Below are 24,769 nucleotides of genomic sequence, written 5' to 3' on the forward strand. Positions count from 1 at the left end.
CCCCGAGGACCTGTCTGAACCGACTGAAAGCAACAGGCAACCAGAAGGGGAAATCAGTCCTTTCAAAATGAATCCCCCGCGGACGGGCAGCGCGGACTCTCTGCGATGCGAAAGAAGACGTGTAGCAGATTGACATTAATCTGTCAATAATTCGGGCTTGGTATGCAGTCGAGGTGAGGGAGAATTAGAAGGGAACAGGAGCCCTCCAGCTGTAATTAGTATGCCGGAGCACGCCGCCGAGGTTGGAACAAAGACCAGCTGGCTGCCGCCTGCGGGAGAGGCTTGCGAGGAGCTCGTGGAGGTGAGGCTGGGTCCCCAGACCACGCTAAGGGGATGTGGGAACACCCAAGCCCCAAATCTATTCCTGCACGAGGGCAGGATATGAACAAACAGGAGCAAATCTGAATATACAGCTCAGTCTAGGGAAGAAACGAGTGATGTCAGGAGAGATAACAGCATTCAAATGCATAAAAGGTAGCTGCAAAAGGAAGAAAATTATTTTTTTTTCCCCCTGTGCCAGCTACGATCCAAACAAGAACCAGCTGCCTTACGTTTTAGGATGTTAGACATTATGAAAACGTTTCTGGCAGCGAGGGCAGCTAAGCCTGGGAAGACACTGTGTGGAGAGGTCGTGTAAGTGCTGCTGGGGATGATTTTAATGCACGGTGCTACTGGAACTGCCCTGGGATGGAGAAGAGCTCTTGAAGCCTCAGTTTGCCTGGGAATATCGTTATGAATAAAGCAAAGGCAATTAAAATAGAGTGAAACAGGCCTGCAAGAGAGGACAGGGTCGGATCAGAGATGCAATGATGTTTCATTTTAAGGGGAGTTGGAGTTCAGCACAGATTTTAAGTCACAACAGCCAACTGCTGCCACCAGACCGGGCTTATCCCAGCTCCCATGATGAACCTAAAAAGGGAAGCAGTGGGATTTGCATTGCCTAGACCTCCCCCATCCTACCCAGAGAGGAAACTATGTCTGAGCAGTGTGATAACAAAGCAAAATGAACTCACTTCTTCCTGCTCCAAAGGTCCTGTCCACAGCCAGGGTGGGGAAAGGCACCGGCCGCAGGGTGAACTGGGGGTGTGGGTATCCGCAGGTGGGGGACGGCAGGATCCCGGGGTACTGGGCGCTTTCCAGGGTGGGCACAGGGATGGCACTGACCACAGCTGAAAGGGAAGAAGAGAAAGAAGATGAAATGAGTGCTTTCAGAACAGCATTGCAATTCCTTCTTGCTCCATCCAGGACTCTCCTTTTTAAAATAACAGAGGATTACTATTTACTATTCCTTGCTGCACTCCATTGCAAAGAACCTGGGGGAAAGGTAACAGCAAATATTTTCAATAAATCCGTGCGATTTTGAGCTGATCTGACAACAAATCTGTCCCGCCGTAGCCTGTCAGCAATTGGAGTTACACTCAATATTGATCGTACTAAGGCATAAGAAACAGAATTTCCCTGACCAAATCAAGGAGCTCCCTCAACACCATTTACATTTACCGTGTACTGTGTCATGTAAAGACACAGCACCCAAGACGAGCTTGCAGAAATGACAAAGTAGGAAATTCAGAATTGCACTCAAGCTCTCCAGAAGCTGCCAAAGCAACGGAGTCGTCATTTTCATGTTTCCTTGGAAAAAAAAAAAAGAATCGCTGTGGGTTTTTTTTTCTGGTTTTAGGGAGGGAGGGAAAGAGAATCCTCTCCCCAAAACACGGCAGAGCGATGTGGCGCTGGCCAGGGCTTAATTAAACATTAAACAGGGCAGGACTGATGGTGGGAAGCCTGGAGAGCTCCTCGCCCCTGATGTTCTTCCTCTCCACATGTCAGCTTTGGTGTTTGTGCCTGCATTTCAGCAGCTTTACACCCATCAAAGGTATCACACCAAAGCCTCATCAGATTTATCTGCTTTAGGCTCCTTCCACGTCGGTAAGCAAAGGCCCATTGTGGAGGATATTTGTTTTCAAAGACTGTAAATAGTGATTATCAAAACCAGGTGAATACTTCCAGATTTGGTATTTAAGGTTTTACAGGATCCATTTTTTACCGTCGCTTCCTCAATCTTCTTCATCGCTCGCTGCTGACAATTTCTTTCAGTGGCAGGCAAACGGCGAGAAATTAATTAAAGCATCTAATCTGACAAAGCCTCGGTTTCGTTTTCTGGGGAAGGAGACACATTCAGCACAACTCAGCCTGCGCAAATGCACAAGTAAGGCTTTCAGAAAGCGGCGTTTAATTATTTGCAAACAATCATAATATTTTGTCGCCGCCGATTCGACTGACGTTGTCGTTGACGTTCCTCAGAAAACATCATTTGAGTGAAAAAAAATAAGGAAATGTATTTAAGAGGACTTTTATCTGAATGCTGTAGGAGGGTGTTGACCTGACTTTTGGTTAACTGTGACCATCGTAATTAGGACTGATGTGGTTCTGATTTTGTTTGCACTGCTCTAAATCCACCCATATTCCTGGACTGCTGCCCTCCTTCTCGCCAGGTCAAGTTAGGAGGAATCCCACTGAAGAAAAAAAAAAAAGGGAAAATTGCCTAATTGTGGAATTAGGCTGGTTACAAGATGGGAATATTTCCCAGGGGGGTCTGAGCTCTCTCCCCCAGCCCAGCAGTCCTTCTTCCACCCCCCAAAGAGGCTGCCATTTGGCAATGTGTCATGCCCAAGACGTGAAGAAGTGAATTCAATCTCTCCCCAGACCCCTAGGATTTATCCCTGCAAGGCCCAGGTTTAGCAGCATGACCCGAATCACACCCATAAGGAACACAAATTGAAGGAACTGCTACCAGTTCCCCCTGAATAATTTACTGAGCAAAGCCATTGTAAGTTATTCCCTCTCCTCTCCTTCATTGTGTTCCTTGTTGTGTTTTTTATTTTTTTTTTTAACATATAATTTGTGATGGGCTCTTCCTGAGCACCTGCAGCTAGGCATTTACATATAACCATCGGAGCTACAAAGAGATTTTGTGATTAAATGGATTTCTGGCAACACGTGTTTATTTTTCCCAGCTCCAGTTATTAACCCAGGTACGCCAATTTCCAGATATTTTTATTTGGATGTATTTTATGAGGTCAAAGGTAGAAATTCTAGCTAAAACCTGAGAGATACCTGCCACCAGAGAAGTAAAACAAAAACTTCACTTTGGAAATTTTAATAAGTTCTGCTTGGACAAGCTTTTTAGTGCTCTCCAGCCTTCCTGCCTCTCTCATGTACTTTGTTGCTTTGAAAAAAAAAATTAATTTGATCTCTGATGTTCATTCAATGCTGCGGTCACCAGAAGTTAATGCCTCTTAAAAATTCTGCTTTATAAGAGAGTGAGAAAAAGCATATGGTGTTGTGGCCAGCTCCGAGAGACAAAAGGAAATATCAGAGCAACTGTGCTAATGTCCAGCTGCTTCAAAGTATGGATAATAATATCACACTTTGCATCAGTGCATTGCAAAGCCTTCTGCTCTGCCAGCTTGAACTCTTGCTCCTATTTCTTTTCAAGGCAGGCAGAGGGATTTATCCACCGCTAGCCACCTGGTAAAAATAGAAACAAGGATTCTTCAGGCTTAGCCAGCGCTGAGTCGAGCAGATGCCTGATTTCTGACTTTCCTCCAGAGTTTTGCCAGGATTTTTATTTTTGGAGATGGAGGAAACGTGGTTACTGCCATTTTACTTGCGAGGTGTAGCTAGATCACAGCCAGCAGCTCGCAGGAGATGTTCGGATGGGTGAGCAGGGCCCAAATATGCGGAAAGGGGTGAGGGGAAGGTGCTGGTACTCACGAGGGTTGGTGGGTTGGGAATCCATCGGGATCATGAGCTTGGCACGGGTGGCTCTGCGGGCGGCGAGTGAGCGCTCTAAGGTGGACATGCTGCTGCCAACATCTTCTGTCTCAGCAGCTGGGGAAAAAAAAAAAAAACACGCACAAAAGCTTAGTTGAAAATCTGACAAACGAATGTCTTCACCTCCTTCCCAGCAGTGAGATCACTGGATGGTTTTTTTTTTTTAGGATTCTTTTATTTCAGCCAATCGTTAAAATATCGCCACCTGCGAAGAGCCACGCGGAGTATTTGGGCTGCCTTTTTCTGAGTAAAATTGTTGGTTGCAGTTTGCTGTCAAAGAATTAAGATATCGTTTCTCCTTTCCCAGCCCCTCCATGATTTAATTTTCTTTTGTTTTGGAAATGATGATCGCTTCATAAAAAAAAAAAAAAGGCGGCATTTTTCTTGCAACTTCCCTGTTACAAACTTAGCTTCAAATTCAAGTCTCAAGATCTGAAATAGAGAAGTAGGATACGATAAATCAGGGATGTACAAATCCAGGAGGCCACGAATTGGTCCTTGGAACACATCTAAAGGATGAAAACGACGTCTGCTGTGACGTGCCACCGAGCCCCACGTGCTGATCGCCCATACTCCAGACCCTGGGACGTGTGGTGGCTCTTCCAGCCTCTCGATTTCTCCTCCCACAGCAAGATCCAGGCAGAGTTTTTCCTTGCCATGGTTGCTGGAGTCCAGGCGATGATGACACGGAGCTGTCAGGGCAAACGAGGTGAATATTGTGCCTGTGATCCAGGAGCAGCCAGCGCATCTATCTCGCTCAGCGAGCTGAGACACGCTGCCTTGTGGGGCACCTCTGCCTACGTCTCATCTAATTCAGAGGCGGCTCAGCGTGCCCGTGTCACTCAGACACTCTGTTTACGCGTTGAAATATGGATGCTCTAATTTAGTCCCATTAATACGGGCTACTCGAGGCGCCCAACGATTCTCGAGAATATACTTGTCAGGAGGAAAATGCGCTGGGAGCTGGATGTTCAGAGGAGTAATTTGCAGCGAAATAAAAGCTGCATTTCTCCCTTCCTACCTTGTCTCACATGAGCCTCATATTAATGTTACTTAATGTTCTGTGATTCTCTGATTCCACTTCTGCAATTTTAATAAACCATGGGCGAAATCCATTTATTACTGTCACGCCGGGAAGCTTAATACCCGCTCCGACTACTTGCTGCTGATGTTCCCAAGTAAAAACACATCCCGTCTAAAAAGAAACAAACAAACACAAAAAAGATCTGCACAAAAAGATTATTATTATTATTTTTTTTTTTTTCCCTGATGACTTTTCTCTAAATTTCAGGCCTGCAATGCTGAATCTGCTCTCCATGGCCATTAGGGGACCTAATTGCTAGTGAAAAGCCAGGGACTGCATTGCTGAGCTGTGTGGTACACTTTGGGAAGCGACACAAAAACGTTTATTTATGGGCCAAGGTGTTCACACGTAAAATATCTCGCCTGGCCTTTGTCATTAACTTGCTCATACGCCGTGCTGACTTCCTACCACTCGATTTTAAGTCAACGGCGCTCTCAAATTGATCTTTCTGGGCCTTGGATCAGGTCTCCCGATCAACACCAGTGTCTGGCTGGGCAGAGAGAAACTTCTGGTTATGTTTTTACAGCATCTGACATAACAAGGCCCTCTACATTAAAAATAATACGAATCATCGTCCCAATTATCTTGATAAACAGAAAGCTATCAGCCCCGAGCAGAATGTCAAAAAAAAAAAAAAAAAAATAATTAGATCCATTAAGCAACATGAAAACTCTTTTTTTTTTTTTTTTTAAACTTTTCCTTCCTTTCAAGAATGGAAAAAAGAGAAAAACATCAGAAGCAGCTGAAAAAGTCACCTTCATTATTTACAGCCCCAACAGATACCGTGGCATTATTGCTCTCCGTCGCCCACGAGCGATGTGTTCACGATGAACTCAAGAGAAATATGTTGATGTTTTCCAACTTGCCGTGCTTTGCCCTCCGCCCCTGCCTGTACGCACCACCTGCCTCTCCCCAGACTTCCTATTTATTACGGCGGAAGAAATGTTATTAGCTGAAGCCAAATCTGTGATGTGGGGTGTGCGCTGAGGTTAAAAAACAGGAGGGGGAAACTTCACCGAAACCGCTTATTTCTTCGAGAATGTCCTTCCTCACATCTGGAAGCTTTCTCAGCCTTGCTGCCCCAAGCTCTCCTCCTGGGGCTGTTGCTGACCTTCTCCGTGATCGTGTTCTCCCTCTGCTTCAGTTTTCATTTCTTTTTCTCCTTCACTTTTTCCCCCCTCTGTGTTTCCTGGAATGCGAACTGAACTACAGCTGGCTTCCAGTTGAGTTTCGGGATTTAAAAAAAAAAAGAAAATGTGTAGAAATATATAAAAAAGACAGGTTTTCCGCAAACATCAGCCGTGAAAAGAATTTTTCACAGCCTCTCTCAGGTTTCTCATTGTCTGATTTCTTACAAAAGCATCCTCAGCTACTAAAGCAACAGTGAAATGATTTATAGCGCCAGAAAGGGAGAAAAAAATGGGAATATGTGGAATGTAAATGCCCCAAATCTAGAAAGCGAGTGAAAATCAGTGTATTCGTGTGGGTGCTCCTCACCGGGCTGTGGGGTGCTCTTGGTGCCCAGCTGCGTTTCGGACTGGCTGTGGCTGACGGGGGTGATGTCCTGGCAGCTCTGCATGGGCGAGTCCCTCCCCGGGGGGTCGGAGCCCGTCGGCTTCTCCATGTTCTTCATTTCCATCTCCTCGTGGTGGATCCACAGATCCGGGGGCCTCAGGTCCTTCTGGCTGCCCTTCCTTTTGCTGGCGCTGTGGGTCGCACGTTTCCTGCAGCAAAGGAAAATGAAAAGGGTCACGTTAAGGACGTGTTTCCTCTTTGTGAGGCCACAAGGATAGGTCCGGAGTGACCTCTGCTCGTGGGCATCTCCTAGAGAAGCCCTCTAGATGTGACCTTCAAAGGTGTAGGTGACATGGAAGTCCCCACAGGGCCACTTGCCACGTGCCCTGCACGAGGCACCAAGGGCTCACGGGCAGCACGTGTTCAACAGAGGGGTGAAAGAGGGTGAAAAAGAGGGAAAAAGTGGAATTTTCTCCATGGGAAGGACCTGGGCTCCCTAGCTATTATTCCACCAGAACAAAAGCTCGAGGAGCTTTTTGACTTTACGAATCAATTCCTATCCTTTGCTTGACTGTCTCAGCCTGATCTGGAAAGCAAAAGGTAGGCGGCACAACTACCTGCATTAAAAAACAAAAAGGGTTTTGCCTTCAAGACGAGGGCCGAACACGTCCTGCGATGTAAATGAGGCCAAGGGCAGTCCTGCCCCATCACCAGGAGCCCCTGGCGACGATGTTTTGGCTTCAGCAGAAAAATCTCAGTCCTCAACAGCCGCCCCGAGGAGCAGACCTCGCTCGGGTCCTTGGGAGCAAGGCGCTTTTTGTTTACAGCCCCACGAAATCAGACTCCCGGTCTCCAGCCGTAATTAGCTTTTCGTGCTCGGCCTGCTATTTTCTAATTGCCAAAAGGTAATTATTGAAAATGACAGCGTCGGGCCGAACGAGGAGGGAACGTTGCACTTTGTCCCCCCGGGGGAGAAGGACAGCTCGTTAATACCCGCTTGGACAGATCCCGGTGGCATCCTGATTAACACCTGCAAGAATAATTACGACGGTCTTCACTCAAAGCTTAATGTACGTCCAGCTCGAAATTAAAAAGTAAACTTGTTCTTTCAATGTCATTCGAAAAAAAAAAAAAAAAGAAAAAAAGCCCTTAATTTTGTTTCTATATACAGAACTGCTTTCTTCACTTCGGGATACAGCCATTTCTTTGTCACTTCCAATTGAACATAATTCATTTCTCCAGGCTGGAGCTAGACAAGGGAAAATTCAGCCCCAAACTAATTTTGGTGCACAACAGTAAATAGGGGGGGTTATAATGAATGTGTCATTCCAAGCATAGCTACAAAACTGCTACGGCAATGATATCATTTAAAAATATATGCAGTGATCTAGCTCGGCTTGCATTGTTTGTTGTGTTTTTTTTTTTCTTTCCTGGCAAATTATTGATGCTCTGACAGCCCACGAGCAGCAAATTGAAGCGGAGCCAGGAAGGCAGATGAAAAGGTCATCAATAACAAATGAAAATAAATCATCCCCGGGAAGGTTTTGTTTGTGCAACGTGAAAGTTGAGGTTCCTCTGAAAACGCGTCTACCCCCCGATCCCAGGGGGAGGCAGAAACCTTGCAGTGATGGAAGCATCCACATCGCCTTCAAACCTTGGCTGAAAACCACCAGAAACCGGCGCTTTGGAAGTTGAAGGTTTACAGCGGGCTTCAAATTTAGCCCGTTACCCATTTTCAAGGAGTCTGGAAGCGGAAACGTGATCTCAGGTGGCCGTCTTTCTCTTGCTGTTCAATTATTTCGCAACGCGAAACGCACCCAGCTCGCATGCCACGATACGTATTTCTCTCCTAAGGATAGATGTAAAAATAGAGATCGGTTCTGCCCTTAAAATATAGACCGTGCTCGTGTAATTTTGAATGATGGTAGCAGGACTTAAGCTCTGCTTTCAAAAGAAATCAACTCGCTGCAGGGAAAACTCTTTCTAGTTGTCTGTTTCCATAGGCTCCAGTAGTCGTACAGCACACTCACACAGCTAAAAAGTGACAATACACACATTAAAAAAGATGATTTGCCAGTAATACCGAGTGAGATTGCTCTTCATTTTGTAATTAATGTCAGAGAAAGAAGTTAGGTTTACAACAACTCCGTTTAGTTTAATTTTTTAACAGTTTAGGACCTTCCCTATGGGAATATCTCGGGAATAAACTGTTATTTAGAAATAAACCGAAAAAATTAAATCCAGAAATAAGCTGAAATTAACCGTTCTCAAACCAAACCCAAGCTTAACCGATGAGGTCAGCCAGCAGCAGCAGCAGCACGGCCGCTAACTCATTAGCATCAGCCCTTCGGATGGGATGTGATGTTTGGACCCCTGCAGGCGAACAGCTTTTAGTGTCTGATTCGGGCCAATTATAGGACCGGGTGCTGAGCCGTGTGGTAGGCAGGGTTTCCATCCCCCTGCAGCTAGAGACAAATGCATCTAAAGGACGCCCAGCAAGGCCTTTTCCAATTCACCTCGTTTGCCCTGCTAGCGCTGTAACTGCTCTAAGTCTAAGGCTGCCTTTTACCTTTCGGGCTGTATTAAAGGAAAGTCAACCGGTGTAAAAATCCTATTAAAAAAAGAAAGAAAAGAAAAACAATGCATCAACAAATCGGGAATACAAAACTGTTCTTTCGCTGCTTCGAGTGGAACATCATTTCCTTTTGGCCTCTTTATTTCCTGCCAGGCAGCCTGAAAACCTCAGACCAGTCTCTCCCATCACCTGGCTCCATCACCCTCTGTCCCCATTAAAATCCCACCCCGTGCCACTGCTGCGAGCAGGACCCACATCCCAGGGGAACAAACCGAGGCTCTACAGGGGCTGCCAGCTCAATCCCATTTAACTTCAGGGTGGTGACACTTTGTTTAATATCCTCCCAACCCTGTACGCATAATTCTACGGGACTCAAAGCAGTCTTAGCTTGTTTTTTGTCATCTCTTTTTATGTTGCTCCCTGCCCACCATACTAATTGGCTGGGCACTTGTTCAAGACTGCATTTCACGTTTAATTGTTTAAATCTCCACAACCTGCAGCCCAGGCTCAGACAAGATGTCCACCCTCATCTTTTCTCCTACGCCGTACCCTAATGGCACCAGTCCGTGGGCTAATTGTTGTGACGTGTTTGACAAGTTTCCCATCTCATAAAGCCTTGAAAATGTTCCTGGGAGAAGCAGGTACTGCAGTTTGAGAGCATATTGCATAAAGCGATTTCATCCTTTAAGATTCAACCAGGATTCACGAGCCTTGACCTGCCCTGCCCAGGCCAGGAGGGGATTTGGGGACAGCCTGATGGGTGACCCCATTGCCTACCCTCCAAATAACCACATCAGCAGACACACGTGCTGGGGAGGATGTAATTACGGTGAAGGGATGAATCTCAGTTACTGCAGGAGCCCTTACTCACGACTAAATTATTGCACCTGGATCTTTACCCGGTTTTTCCTCCCGTGTTTTTTTTTCCCCGTGTCAAATTGCCGCAGGGTTTGTGCATATTTCATTCTTCCCTCGGTGCCAGAGACAGAAAATACACGCTAAGCCACCTAGGGCAGTTCGCAAGTTGTTCTCTATAATATGCTTTATTGTGCTTTGTTCAGCCAAATTTTAATTAACTGCAGAAATACGACTTTCTTCCACCGAAGGCTTACGGGAGATTATTCCATCACCTGCAAGTTTTCGCTCTGGGGAAGCACTGCATTATCCAACAGGACTTGGCCTTTCCCCTCACGGCACTCCTTTTGTTCAGCGGTGATTTTATAATAAGAACCAGCTGCCAAGAAAAGCTGCTGCCCAAACTCTGGGTGTCACAGGATGCGGCTCTCCAGGCAGGTCAGAAACAAATTCACGCCAACAAACTCTGTTCTGAAGAAGCTCAGTTTTTTTTTTTTTTTTTTTTTTTTTTTTTTCTTCCTGCTGCTCCAAAGTTCGGATCCGTCGTTTCACGTTTATTGCACTCCTTTTTCCTCATTTTCGGGTCAGGAATGGCTGGCGTAGGGTCACTTGGGGCAGATCCACCCCTGGAGATGCTCAGAAGTTACACAGCAAATGCAAGTTTGCCACCTTCATATTTTTTAATTAAAAAGAGAGGAATAAATGCCTTCAAATGGAAAGTCTTCTGATATCTTTGGAGAAGATAAATCTCTGAACACTCCCGTTCCTCCCATGGAGCTACCAAGGAGGTCGAGGCTGATTAATTCAGACCTGGGCATGTAAGTTTTGACGCTGGACAGATGAACCTCTCTATTTGTTTGTCCCTCTTGCCAATTCTCTCCTCCTTTTAAGAAACCCAGGAGAGCTTTGGCCTGGATTCGGCGAACACCACTCAACGGACGCATTTCCATTGCCTTCGAATGATGGCCTGATTTCCAGGTGTTAAAATTCACAACAGAAGCCAATTGTAAAATCAGCTCAGCATTCAGCTACCCGAGCCCTCCTAGAAGCAAGGGCCCTTATTTTTCTGCCTCCATGAGAGCTTTCTTAGTTAAAAAGTCGATGCTCAAGTATCCATCTTCACAGAAAACACTTTGCCCAGTGACTGTCAAACACCTCCAGCTGCCGTCTGCCTGTCTGCCTGTGCTCAACAAGCTTGAGGCTAATTTTGGCATATGTGGGAGCCCTCCTGTCCCCCCCTCCTTTCATAGCATCACCCTTCTTTAAGCATCCACGCAAATCAATGTCATAAATTTGGTCTTGCTCTTGAGAAAAAACACAACAACACACCATTCTTGTGGCTAAACTATGTTTAAACTTCACTTTCTCTTTGCCAGCATTTCACGAGAGTAGAATAATGAAACTTTTTGCTGAGTATTTTTCAATAAATTCACTGTATCAAACCCAGCTCTGTTTTGAAGCCACTCACCCCACCTCCAATTTCTCAGGAAACCTAAAAAAAGACACTGTTGTGCTTTACGCTGCTGCCCTTTTTTAGCATTTTAGAAGAATCCTAAAGATTTTTCTCTGTAATTTTCTATTTTTTTTTTTTTTCCCAAGTATTTAAGAATTATCTCGAGAAAGAATTGTTACTGCTTTTTCCTGGAAGACTTCTGGCGACAGCCCGTCTGGGGAGGAGAGCATCCTCCCAAAGGTTACTGAGTGAGCAGGACTCTCTGTGGTCCTCAGCCATGCAGGTGCAGACCTGCGGAGCCAGAAAGTCTGATAGCATCGCCAGGCACAGACAAACACTTTTTTTTCCCTTTTTTTTTTCCCTTTAAATCAATGGGATTGATTCTTTCCTGTGTCTGAATTATACTTGGCAATGTAAACAACAGAGAGATGCGCCTGACAGGCTGATTTCTCCAGGCTGACCGCAGCAGGGGTGCTTATTCTTTCACCATGCAACCTGGGGGCAGGGAATATTCGCCACTCTTGAGTGATCTCCAGCTTTCCCAAGCCCATACCTCCAAAAACTACAAAAGACCCATCCCCAAAATGCGCTTTGGTCCCCAAATCCCCCTCTCTCCTATACGAAGGTCGTTGCCTGCATCTCCTTTGAAGCATAACGGGTGTAATTCCCTTCTCCTTCTGCCCTGAGATTTGCAAACGTACTTTCTCTGCTGTGCCGAGGAGCGCCTGGTGCAGATGACGGCCACCACCACCACCACCACCACGGTGATGACGCCGACGGTGACGACGATGATGACGAGGAGGTTGCTGTTCTTCTGGGGCGTGACGCTGCCGTGGGGAGGGTGCATCTGCCCGATGGGGGGCTCTGCAAGGACAACAAGGACAACGGCGGCTGGTTAGCGGTGGATTTATCCCTCTCCCTCTTTAGGAGCCGCCCGTAAAACACAACAAGATGGAAAGCCTTTCGGGTGGCACCACGTCGTCTTAAAACATTTGGTTTCAATGCAGCTGCAAGACTGGGATTGAAGATGCCACCACTTCTAGCATCAAGTCCCGGTCAAACTGACCTCAAGCACAGCTCCCTCGCTTCTATTTTTCCCCGTTACGTAGGGAAAAGCCCATTTTATGCTTTTATAATAATTCTGGATTTTTGTGTCTCTATTGACAGGGTCATCTGTTACGGACACCCACGCAGAACAGCAAGGGATGCGTTTGCTCTGTCTGCTAAGGGGGTATTATGGGCACTCTATAAGCCTACAAACTCACAAATCCCCCAAACCCTCTCCACTTCAGCTGAAAGAATCTAAATCTTCACCAGGATCGGTGCAAGGGGATGCAAAGAGAAGAGCCGTGCCGCTGCACGTCAAGGATTTCACAAGAAAAGTAGCTCGGGAGTTGTCTGATGGCATCATCCCCGCAGCCTCCCACGTACAAACCAAACAATGTGTGTGTGGGGGGGTTCATTTTGCCTTTGCCTGAATGAGACAGGAAAAAAAAGGCAAATCTTTCCAAGTAACAGCTTTAGATAGTGATAGATGTAATTTAATTGCAATATTCTGCCCTAACGTCATTTGTTTTCTGCCCTAATGTCCTTTCTTTAGTTACTTTAAGTTATTTCAGTTAAGTTATTGAATTAATTTGCCTTTTCTCCTGTTTTTTTTTTTCAGGCAACCGAATATGACAAGCAGCTGCAAGTGGCATCTTTTTGGCATTACAATGGCCAAGTACAGAAATCCCAAAGATTTGGCTTTCTTTTTCATTTCCATGCTGACTAAAAGGCACTGAAAGAAGACATCACATAAAACAATACGGTGAATATCAAGGAAAACAACAAATCTTCTTTCCCTACCCTTTACTGCAGGTCCTGGAAGTTCTCTTTACATCTCAAAAGTCATTTTTCCTGTAATTATGATGAAATATTTTGTATTTTATATACATTAGGAACAGCAGGAGCTAAACCCACAGCAAACTAGGACAGGAGAAGGTAAGGACACTTAGCATTCCTTCCTTGTCTTGGCCGAGGAAAATAATCAGTCTGAGTTAATCAGCTATGTGCCTTGTAATTATTTTGTATTTGGAACCTCACTTGGTACCGCATTTCAGGGAACCGTGCCTGTTGTTTCATTCAATAACGGGAGGTGACAAGGCTTTGTTAGGTACTGGAGGTGGGCTCAGGAATGTAAAGTCATTGATTGTGCACCTCCACCCCAGCTGGCAATGATTAGGTCCAGTTAATTAGCCTTAATCCACAGGGTTTATCCTTGTTTCTTCCTATTTTAGGGCAGAACTAATTAATAAAGAAATGCTGTTTTCCAGAGAAAGATGAAATGGAAATGTGAGAATGTAAAATGTCATCGGAGGGAGCCTGCATTTACCGTTCAGGCTGCTTCTGTCAATCAGGTTGGTGTCCACCGACCAGTAGGAGCCATCGCCGTGACGACCTGTTGATGGAAAAAATGATGGAAATGTAACTCCACAACTGTTGCACTGTTTCTGCTTCTCAAAATTGCCTATTTTCTAACTCCTAAGATTAAAAAAAAAAAAAAAAAAAAAAAAAGAAGAAGAAGAAGGAATATGATTATTATTCTAAAAATGGTTTGGCTGCTGAGGGAATAGTTGCACTCCAAATTAATGTAGTAAAATTTCAGGTGTTCGTCTTTTCACCTCCTTAATTTTGTCCCTTCTCCTTCCAACGACCACCATCTCCATCCAATCTCTTGGGACATTCAGCCCCAAAAAAACCAACATTTTCTCACTTTCCTGCAGTTGTTTGTTGCTGCTGCGCACTGTTAAACAACTGCCATAATTCCCCTCCAGAGGTACTCGTGTTTCTATGGGCTGTGAAGGAATTGATGTGCATAACTTTGTCTACCAATTTGGCAAGTATTTTGTGATGAATGGCCCTAAATAAATGTAAGATGATTATCATCAGAAGAGACTTCAGCGTAATCATCTTTTCAATCAGCGTAATTGCACAGCTACAACAACTTGATCCCGAGAAAACAAGGTTGCAAAATGTTTAGCTGTAAAAGCAGGCAAAATAGAGATAAATGTAAGATATATAGTAATTCTGTTTACCACGATGACACTCTACAGCAGTCATAGTCACCGTAGTACACTGCTACCTGTGAATACGTTGTGACACCGGGGTTATATTGTGCTTAGGAACCTGGGTATCTCAACGGGAGGCTGCTAAACATTGTTATTTTTAATACTTGGCCCACACTGACAGATCTTAGAGGGAGCTTAACACATTTAAAAATTCAATCTGGATATTGGGAACTTCAAAAAAAAAAACCACTAACCTGCACGCCTGACTCCAAGTTCAGTACTTTTTGAATTAGCAGAAGAGCACTTTTCAAGGCATTATGCATCACATTTTTATTGTATAAATATTTGCGTGAACAGCTGCCCGTTTCAGTTTTCCTGTTTTTTTTTTCTGAATTTAAGGACTATGTTCCTGGGGAAAAGCAGCACTCGGTGTGATGGGTGTCCTGGAGAGCTCACCCTGGCCTGGAGACCCTGCCCTGGGAAGGGACCAGCAATGGAGACACAGCAACCTCTCAACCAGGCTACACTGAGCATATCCAGGAGGGCTTGGGGGCTAGAAACATTTCCAAAATTCTTTAAAGATTGAATTTAGGTTATTTCAGCTTTGTTCTGCTACTAAGACATTATTTGGAATAAAATGCTTTGGAATAACACGCCCTGTGCTTAGAGTTGCCATCACTCTCCATGGCACCAGTGGGCTTCCCATCTGCTGGAAGACAAGTCCAAAACTCCACTGAATTCGGATGTAAACCCTCCATGCCAACCAGAAAGACACTTATAAGATCAAAATAAATCAACAGATATGTCTAGATCTCTCTTTTTTTTGGTCAGACCATGGACTAACTCTTTGACTTCCACCATTTTCCAGTGGAGCTTTTTTCCTTCATGTTACTCAAGTTTTTTGGAACAAACCATTGTAAAATCTTGAATAATGAGCTGCTTTTTCCAGAACTGCTTTTTTTCAAACTTGCTTTTCCTACTTTTTTTTTTTTAAATGAGTTTTAGCATGCTTTCTGAGGTACTAAAACCTAAATCCATTTGATCCTACATATTCTTTCTCATCTCTCACTCCTCCATTTCACTTCTGCTTTTCAAATGTTTCAGTGACTCAAGTATTTTTTCTGAAAAAGCAAGTGCCTTTTCCATGACCATTATATTCAATAACCATTTCGACTTGATCATGTCAAGGCAAAAAAAAAAATAAATCAAAACGTCTGTGACCACAACAGATCTTCATCCTCCCAGGTCTCCAGCACCTGGAAAGGGGTCAGAAATTCTGTTGGGATAATAGCATAAATCTTTTTCCTCTTGCATTTTGCCTTACACAGTCCAAAAATACTGAGAAAATAAGCTGAGCAATGTTCTCGTATGAGAAAGCAGAGACTAATCAATGTTTCCTGCCTCCCCAGGTATCCCTTGAAGAATTTATTCCTGAAGAGGGACATCAGGCCAGCCTGGGATGTGCAATGCTGCGGGGGCATTGGGAAAACCTGTTTTTGAAGGCCCCTGTCTCCCCCCGTTGACCACACTATGTGGCAGACCTCGAGACATTCAGCTTTGAGCACTGAAGTTCTGCATCCGTCACCATTTAAACAACTCAGAGCATGAGGGTTTGTGTCTTCTTGTCTTCCCATCCACAGCCAGCACCAGGTAATGAAGGAGACAACACATTGTGCTAGAGAGAGCTGAAAAGCTCGAAGAAGGCAGAAATATTTTTAAGTTTGCTTTTCAGTGTGTATAAGCTGGCAGACTTCTGGGAAGGACCCTGGGGTTTGGGCAGAAAGGCACGATTAGATGAACAGATACCACATTTCCTCTTGAATTTCTAGTTCTGCTTTTTCAAGGTGCCTCCTGAGGTAGCTGTCTCAGCGATGTCTCAGCATAGCAGGAAACGCAACCATTATGCAGGAATAACCCTCCTTATAATTTCAAGCATGTCTTCTGAGATCCCTCCTTGCAGATGCTTTCCATGTTTTTGACCTTAAGAAAGTTTTTGGTTTTGTTTTTCTTTCTTTCTTTCCTCAGAAGAGGTTCTTCTGATAAATGGGATACTTTTTATTGCTTCTCCTAGTAGCAAAGAGCATTGCAGACTGCTGCATTATTTGTTTAGGAAGCAGCTCTTTGAAAAAAGATCTGAATAGCTCATCCTTTCACTGATGTTACTCCCATAGTTTGCAAAATAGCTTCAGAGCCAAAAGCCCAAGGCCGTCAAAGGAAATAAAGAGGCAAACTGAACACCTTCTGCTGTCACTGCATGAGACAGCGCGGCTTTTCGGGGGCTGGTATCAGGCTATAAATGTACTGGCAGCTGTTTTCACACAGGAAAACACATGAAAAATGCACATTAAGAGTTTCCAGCCCACCACCACCGAGCACAGGAAGGTTTCAAGCAGGTGAAGAGCAACACGGCTGCCCAAGTCCAGCATGGAGGAGACTGAACTACAGACAGCCAAATTCCACGCTTGACTGGACTGCGTTTCAAACTGCCTTGCTCTGAGAGCTGAAACAATTAGTGTGCTGTTTACTCATGAGATGAAGAGCACCGAGGTGTAAAACTGCAGGTGTGCCACCACACAACTGGCCTTCAGTCCCTCTTCGGGAGAAGCAAAATCCCCCAAAGTCCCCGCACCGCCTGGGAACCCTGCAACGGGCCTTCAGGCCGGGAGCAGGACAATGCAGGCCTCCATTTTCCTTGGGATTTGGAAACACAGCTGTAGATTTGTAGATTTTCTTGGGATTTGGAAACGCAACTGACTGTCATGATCTTCTCTGTGGACTTTTTGTGGAGCTTGGTATGGCCACAGGCCCTGCTCCGGGCATGGGGAGCTGGAGACCTCCTGTAGGCCTCACCATGGCGGCAAGTGCTGAAGCTCAATCTTAAATCTCCAGTTTATGGTTATAAAGAGGAACGTCATATATATAAAAAACTCATGTCTATATTCCATACATACATTCCATTCCATACACAATTCATCTGGATAGTTTGTAACGGTCCATTTCATGGAAAACAGCTTTTTTGGAAAACAATAGAACAATCAAAATGTACTGAAATTTCCTAAGATAATAAAAAATATTTGTTCAAAATTGGGTATGTTTCCTTTTATTAGAATTTCCAGGGGATGCTACGAAGCAGCTGTAGTCCAAAGGCAGAAATCAGCTTTTTGCTCTTTCACAGATCTAATTCCGATGGCCACACATTACTGTTTACAAGTCCTATATTGACAAAATTGGGACTAAATTTAATATGGGCTTATCAAATGAAAACTGGGGCAAGATAAAACAGAGTCAATTAATCTCTTCTTCACCCAGTTTGCCTCTAAATTCCAGATCAAAATCATAAACAGAGTTTGTAAGACTTAAGGAAGACTTGACAATAGCTCCTAAGAAAGCAGCTGGCCTTCTCCTACATACATAAAATTTGTGATAAAAATTCTCTCTTGAGAATCTGAAACTGTAATTTTATGCTTACTTTCATATTATCACTTCTGCTGCCTTTACGATAGCCAAAAACTGTTGAAGTTCTCCCCAGATTGTGCTCTCTGCCCCATCTCCTTTACCTCATGCAAGCCCCTCAAGGCTGCACTGCCTCATGTCCTGAAACCCCGGGGTTTTTGCCCCAAACCCCTCACTTGTCCCACAGCCTCCAACTCTGCTCTGCTGCCACAGAAGTGCCTTTTTCTCTCTGAACTTCACAGCCACGTGCTGGTGTCGGAGATGGATGACCTACCAGAGTTAATTCGTGTCACTCAATACGAATTGCATTTGTGGCAGAGACGGCCCCCAAGGGCCTTGTCCAAAGCACGGAGTAATTTAAAAGGCTATCGCTGACTTCAGTGAGTGTCGCTTCAGACCCTGGATGATTAAAGAATTAGCTTTGATTATTTCTGAGGCAAACGAGCTTTTAGGAAATTTGACTTTGTTTATCTCGCTGCTCGCAGTACAGTTACAGTGAGACCTGGCCCCGGTGACTCGTCTTTAATAGAGTTGCCTGCAGATCGAGTGAAGGCCTCGGACTTTCTCTTAAAAGAATTCATCACGGAGGTCATTTAAAAGTGGAAGCTGAATTTAGATATCAACAAGCCTAGGAAACAAACCACAAAAGGCTGAGAATTCCTTCTTCTATACTGCAGCCCTAAAGAACTGCAATGAAGTTTATTTCACCTACCCAGACAAAAGGCAGTATTTATGTACAGGTAACACCAAGAGGGATTGTCCATGTTTTACTCATCTTGTGCATGCTTGCATCTGCTAAACCCAGCAAGAAGGTTTAATTTTTGTCACTTAAATGGCCAGGAGGCGGTTTTGCTGCAGGGAGAGGGCAGGGTGACTGGAGGTAGATGGGGTTGAGCACCCAGGGCACAATTTCTATCACCTTAATTTTGCTCCCCACTAATCCTACTGCTTTCCCAATTATAGAAAGCCATTGTAGCTTTCATACCTATAGGTATCTATAAGTGCAGTATCTATAAGAAGCACGATAACAGCTATTTTGCTATTGTAATCAACCATGAGCTATCCAGCATGCATTTAGTAACCACCCTACACGCTGAAGGCTGTGTATCATTTTGTATCTCGAAATGATCTTTAAAAAATGCAGAAACAGGTCTTAACATTACTTTATCTAACCACCGTGACACCATGTAATTTATTATTTTCAAGTGAATAACAAATCACGGTTGTATTTTAAGCACGATGCAGGCTGAGACTCTGAGCAGCTGGCTGGGAGAGGAAGAGCTCCCCCCAAATGTTTAAAGCAATGAACTGGAGCTTCTGCAGGCTGCACCCTTCTGCAGGCTTTGAGACTTTAGCAAGGGTCACAGCTTCCCCAGAGGAGCAGGATGCACAAAAGGGAAATGGCCCAGAACTCCTTCTCTGCAGTCACTCGAGGAATTTGTGCTCGCTTGCCATATGCAGAGTTAACCTGTCATGCTTATTCACTTCTCCCCATTAATTACACCGCAGCACACGAAGGGACAGGCAGGTGTCTCTGCAGAGAATCTGATTTCGTTAATCCCCGTGGCGGAGGTAAGATCACACTTCTGTGGAAGAGAAAAATGCTTTGCCACATTTTCTGTATTTTTCTACCCACAAGCAGAACGCTGAGCATCCGAAAACCTCTGACTTTTCTGCAGCATTACAGGGAATGAAGCAAGCAGAAAGTCAGGAGCGAGGCACTGCTTCTACTGACACCAGTTTCATGGGCAGAAGATTTGGGGCAAGTATAGAAAAATAATGGAAGATGGATATAAGAGTGGCTGTGCTACAATAGCTGCAAAAAGCCATGGTGCTGTGACAGCGAGGGCAGAGCTGGGAGCTCAGAGGCTGCCTGCCAGAGGCTCTTTTTCGAGGCTTTGCCTCTCGAAATCACAACCAGCTGCGATGGGAGATGCTCCATGTGTTGTGCCACAAGGTCATTAAATAGCACTCAAGCAGCAGTACAGATATGATGAAAGAGGGAAAAACTAAAACAAACACAACAAACTCAATTTTCCATGTAGCCTTCCTTTTTCCCCCATTTTATAAAAAAGTGATGCTCTTTCAATCCTGCTTTACCAGGTGACACTTTGTGCTGAAGCCTCTCCTAAGTTTTCTGAGCCTGCCTGAATATATTTTAAATGCAAATTCAAGAAAAATATATTGATAATTTACTTTCAGGCTTCTTTGCAACCTAACACATTTACCTTTTAAAAGCAGTTTTTATCTATTCAAAGCTGACATTTTCAATTTGTGTGTGCTGTGGTGCAATAAATCATACCGAGCAAAACCAGCTTTTAATTTTATAATTTAGATACTTCTTTCTGCCTTTACGGAGAAGATTATGTGCTGAAATTAGACATCAAATTTCCCAAATTGGCTGAGAGTGGGTCTCGCCTGCAGGGATGTGCTGCCTTCTTGTACTGCAGGTGGTACCTGGTACATGGTGAAACCCTCATGAAGAAATAGGGTAACTCCCATGGGTGTTCCAGCTTGAAGCCCTAAATAATGCTCTTGTTTCCACCAGGAATTTCCATGTTTCAAATTAATGTAATTCATTAAATCGGGGTATGATGGCAGCTGGTAAGTAAAGCTAGGATTTGAGGTTGACCTCTCACTTTGCCTTTGACACAAACCTAAAGTGAGAGTTCAAACCAAACGCACCTCCCAGCATCACCTCTGAGTTCTCCCGAAGTCCCCGTGACCATTTCCTTGGGCAGATGTCACAGAAATGTATGATCTTCTGGGTATAATTGAAATAAATACTTACGAATAAACAGGTCTAGAGTAAAAAATGAAAAATATCCCAGCAACACACTTTCCAAGTACTGAAAAGGGGATAGGAGCAGAGGAGCTGTGACTAATCAGACACATTCATATTTGGCAAACATAATGATAATGCCTTGAAAAGTTGACTAAACTTTGCGATTATTAAACGAGAGCTGCTGTTTTGAGGGTAAAGATGATTTATGATTTCTCACCGTGAGCCTTCTGAACTTTAATCTATAACCCACAAAAGGGTGCAGGAAGAGCCGGGGAATTATGCCGAGCTTAATTATATTTAACGTGAATTATTCAGAAGTGCAGCAGAGAGACTAAAAATTTATTTCATACAAAGCAGCTTGACATTTTAATTGGTCCTTCAGAAAAGAGACAAAACAATTTCCTCTCCCGAAAATTTACATCTTCCCCATCAAAGCAGCAGTCTCAGCCGAGCAGAACTTCATTAACAAGATTAATTAGCGCGCCGGCGCCTGCCTCCTCAGGTGTGCAGCCCAGGTGAAAGGCGGCGGCGCGGCGGGGATGCCGGGAATGAAGGCGACAGATTGAGGGCACCGTACCTTGGTCATTGGCCATTTTGTCGGGGTGCTCAACTGCAAGAAAGAGACAACATCGTTAGAGCCGGGCTGCTGGCGAAGCGAAAACCCCAGAGTAAAGCATCCCCAAGCAGGCAGCGCAGGGGGGGAAGGAGGTTTTTTTAGCCTTCCCTTTTCTCAAAGAGCCCCTGGAGAACTAAAGAGGACAAACGCAGGTCGCACCGTGCTCCACGTCAAATATTTGCACAAAGTTTTCACAAAGGTGAAAAGTTATTCCTGGTATTTTGTCATTCTCTCATTCTTTGATATGCCACCGTGATCTGGGAAGTTTAATTAAGCAAGAAGGGAAAGAGAGAGAGAAAAAGGCAGAGAAGAGAAACTCCGGTTCTTTGAATAATTATGGCCAAATCACCTGCAAGCTGAACGCTCAGCTTGACGCATATTATCATTGTTTCAGCCTTCTACAAAAGACTTTAAAAGTATTTACATGTTTTTGCATAATAACCATAAAAGATAGCGTGATCTGAAGTGTGCTCGACAAGACTTCACATTTCAATAGATACATTAAAAGCCTTCCTGTTTCAGCTTCCCTTGGATACATGAAGAGCTACGAGCATTAACCGGTCCTCTGCTTTATGAATATGCGAGGATGAAATGCAGGAAATCGGGGGAAAAAATGTCATTTGGTGCATGAAGCTGCAAGTTTGATCATGACCACCTGCAGCTGCAGGGCATGCTGAACCCCTCGCTGCTAAAAATGTCTCTGAAACCTCTGCTAGATCGTGGTTTTGTGCTAGGGAATGATGAAGGTGCTGAACTAGCAGCAGTTTACACCCAACCTGTCCCCCAGACGGCCACATCCATATTCTCCAGGCCTGTGGAAGGGGGAAGAGCTCCTTCAATGACCCCCAAACCCGTTAGAGGGCACTGCAGGGCTGGGAATGGTGCCCCACAGGCCCATGGGCAGCCCCTGAGGTTTTGGGGCTCCGGCACACATGGTACAGCGGCAAGGCTTAACCTGGTGCCTTGCAGAAGAATCAAATTTTCCTTCCTGACCTTAGCATGAAGGGATCGTCTGAGAGTGTGAAGCTCAGGCTGTGCCCTCCTTCTCCCTCTCTCCCCCTTTCCATTTGTCCCTTTACATCCGACCGAGGTTTTTATTCACTTTTATTTTATTTTATTTTATTGGTGCACTGACAGGCAGCTTGGCCAGCGGACGCGGATCGGAGCAACGCTGCGTGTGATTCCGATAAGCAGAATGCTGTTTCATTTTCTTTAATTAAAGCAGCTCAGCCTGTTTGTAAATGCTGGCCGGAATCCAGAAGAGGTGCAGCTCAGCAGAAGAAAGCACACCTACACTCAGCAAGCGCGCCTCTAAGATTTCCTTGTTTCTGCAACAGAGGAGAACACTCACCTGACAAATTAGTTGAAAGACCGAAGAAATCCTCCCTCCTCTCTGCCTGCCACGGGTTCATTCATTCCCCCTGCAGCTATCACATCTCATTGGGCAGTGGCAAAGAAATTTCGGGTTGTGTTTACTTATTTCTACTTAGCGAATTTCTGAAAATGATTCGTTTATGCACCATCAAGCAATGTAACACCGAGACAGTCTCTGTTCTCTGCCACAGACGTGTGTATGTGCGGATAATATTTATTGAAATTATCCAGGTATTTTCTCACGAAGGAGTAAGAAAAATCCCAGTAATGACTTCAAGTTTGGGCCCAAGTCACCTAGTCAGAAAGCTGTGGGGTGTTTCATCACATTTTATCCATCTTCCAGGCTCCTTATAATGTTTGCATCAGACTCTTCATGCATGCAGTGATAAATTTAGCCAGCCAGAGCATAAAAAAGCAGATCCTCGAGTGATGTAAACTGTCACGGATTGATTGAAGTTCACGGTGTGACGACGATTTCCATATGCTAAGGATTTGCCATTTGCCTGTGTATTATCATCAGTGGAGCCGAGGTGGAAGAACATAAACTCATTGCTCCATGGGAGCGTTATTTACTACTAAACATACCTATTTCTCACAGCCCACTACGTTTTCATTAGTAAAGGGAAGTCACTACAAATACTTACATGGCAATGGCCTGGTTTCCTTGGAGGAACGTTATAACATATGAAATCAGACGGTGGGTGACTTAGTGGCTCTTTGATGCTTTTTTCGTTCTTCACGGCTTAAAACTTTCTCTGATCAGGACATATATTTGCCATCAGAGCACACATTACCATATGGCGCCTACACCTCTTCTGTTAATAATCATTAAGGGCAGGAAACCAACGTTTCTGCATAATTCAGAACGCGCTCAAGACTTCAGAAAGTCTTTTCACCTCAAGTGCAGAGATATATTTGTCAAAAAAAAAAAAAACAAACAGCTGAATATTATTGAACATGACATGTTTAGGGTGGTTATCATTAAATATTCATGGCAGGGTATTAGACATAGTCCTTGTAGGCAATTACGAGATGTAACAAATGTATAAATTCATCTTTTTGGTATCTGTTGATGCTGTCTGATCCAGAATTCATTTCCCAAATGAGTTTTATGGTACTTTGTGTAAACATTACAAAGTAGGGGCTATCTAGTACATTAATCTTTCAGTTTACTTAGATATCCGAGTCTCTATATCTTTTGATATCTCATTAGTCTGTGGTTATTATATTTTGATGCCTCGACTCAGCCTAACAGCCTTCTGCTTGGCACAAATCGTGAGCATGAAATTAAGTTGGCACCATCCGCCTGATGGAGATGAAGCACCCACAAAGTGCTATCTCTTCACATTTCATGGCAGTGGAGAATGAATAATCACGATCTTACCCGTAATTCATTCAAAGGGAAACACGACTTGGACAAGGAAGTCCTGCAAACCTGGGCTGGCTGCGATAAGCTCCGAACAAATTGGTACAATTTTTTCTTTTTTTTTTTTTTTTTTTTCTTTCTGACTTGTGCTAATTCATGAAAACTGTTGTATGAGCCTTTTCACTCCCGGCCTGAATGGTCGGCAGCACGCTTCATAGACACTGATAGCAGCGAAGCAGAAAGGGCAAGCTCTCTGCCAGGGCTGCCGAGGACACTGCCTCATTCATCCAAATCCCTCCTTCATGGGAAGTGCCAGGCACCCGCTGGACACGGAGGTTCCCCTCCTTCCATCAGGGGCGGCAGGAAAAGGCAGTTTGCTGTTCACATAAAGGGCTGCTGAAAGATGAACTCGAATATGAGCTCTTGCCCAACAGGAAAATAAAAATAAAAATAAAAGGAGCGATGGAGGGATTGCACATCACCCCTTTTGTTCGGTCATTTCGCTTAGCTTTTATACAGTCTGCGTTAAATGAAGTCACTTATAACTGATTAAAAAGAGGTTTGAACTTGAATGCTAATTCCCAGGCTTTTGTGTACAGCTTTCATTCTGAGTTTCCCTCTAACCCTGACTTTGCAGGTCCAGCCTAAATCCACTTCCAATTCCCTTCTGCCAAGATGTTATTTTTATGTGCAAACCCCTGGATTTCCTCCCGCAGATAGATCGCTGAAGTGCTCTCTCACACGCCACGCTTCCTTCCTGGAACAGGTTTGCTGTTTATGCCATTCGACTTTTTCATTAATTATACCTC

General features: G+C 44.4%; 1 protein-coding gene across 1 annotated transcript in view; it reads right to left on the reverse strand.

Moving 5' to 3' along the window:
* Positions 1–24,769, reverse strand: part of DCC (DCC netrin 1 receptor) — a gene marked incomplete at both ends in the record, with an annotated part of 357,065 nt that overhangs the window by 13,232 nt on the left and 319,064 nt on the right. The window contains 6 exons of the mRNA XM_084304310.1: positions 1,014–1,169; positions 3,775–3,891; positions 6,416–6,642; positions 12,018–12,180; positions 13,691–13,756; positions 21,182–21,214. Coding sequence (XP_084160436.1) covers positions 1,014–1,169; positions 3,775–3,891; positions 6,416–6,642; positions 12,018–12,180; positions 13,691–13,756; positions 21,182–21,214 — 762 coding nt within the window. The remainder of the gene's footprint in view (positions 1–1,013; positions 1,170–3,774; positions 3,892–6,415; positions 6,643–12,017; positions 12,181–13,690; positions 13,757–21,181; positions 21,215–24,769) is intronic.

The sequence above is a fragment of the Netta rufina genome (genome assembly GCF_964035555.1).
Source record: "Netta rufina genome assembly, chromosome: W".
NCBI classification, from domain to species: domain Eukaryota; kingdom Metazoa; phylum Chordata; class Aves; order Anseriformes; family Anatidae; genus Netta; species Netta rufina.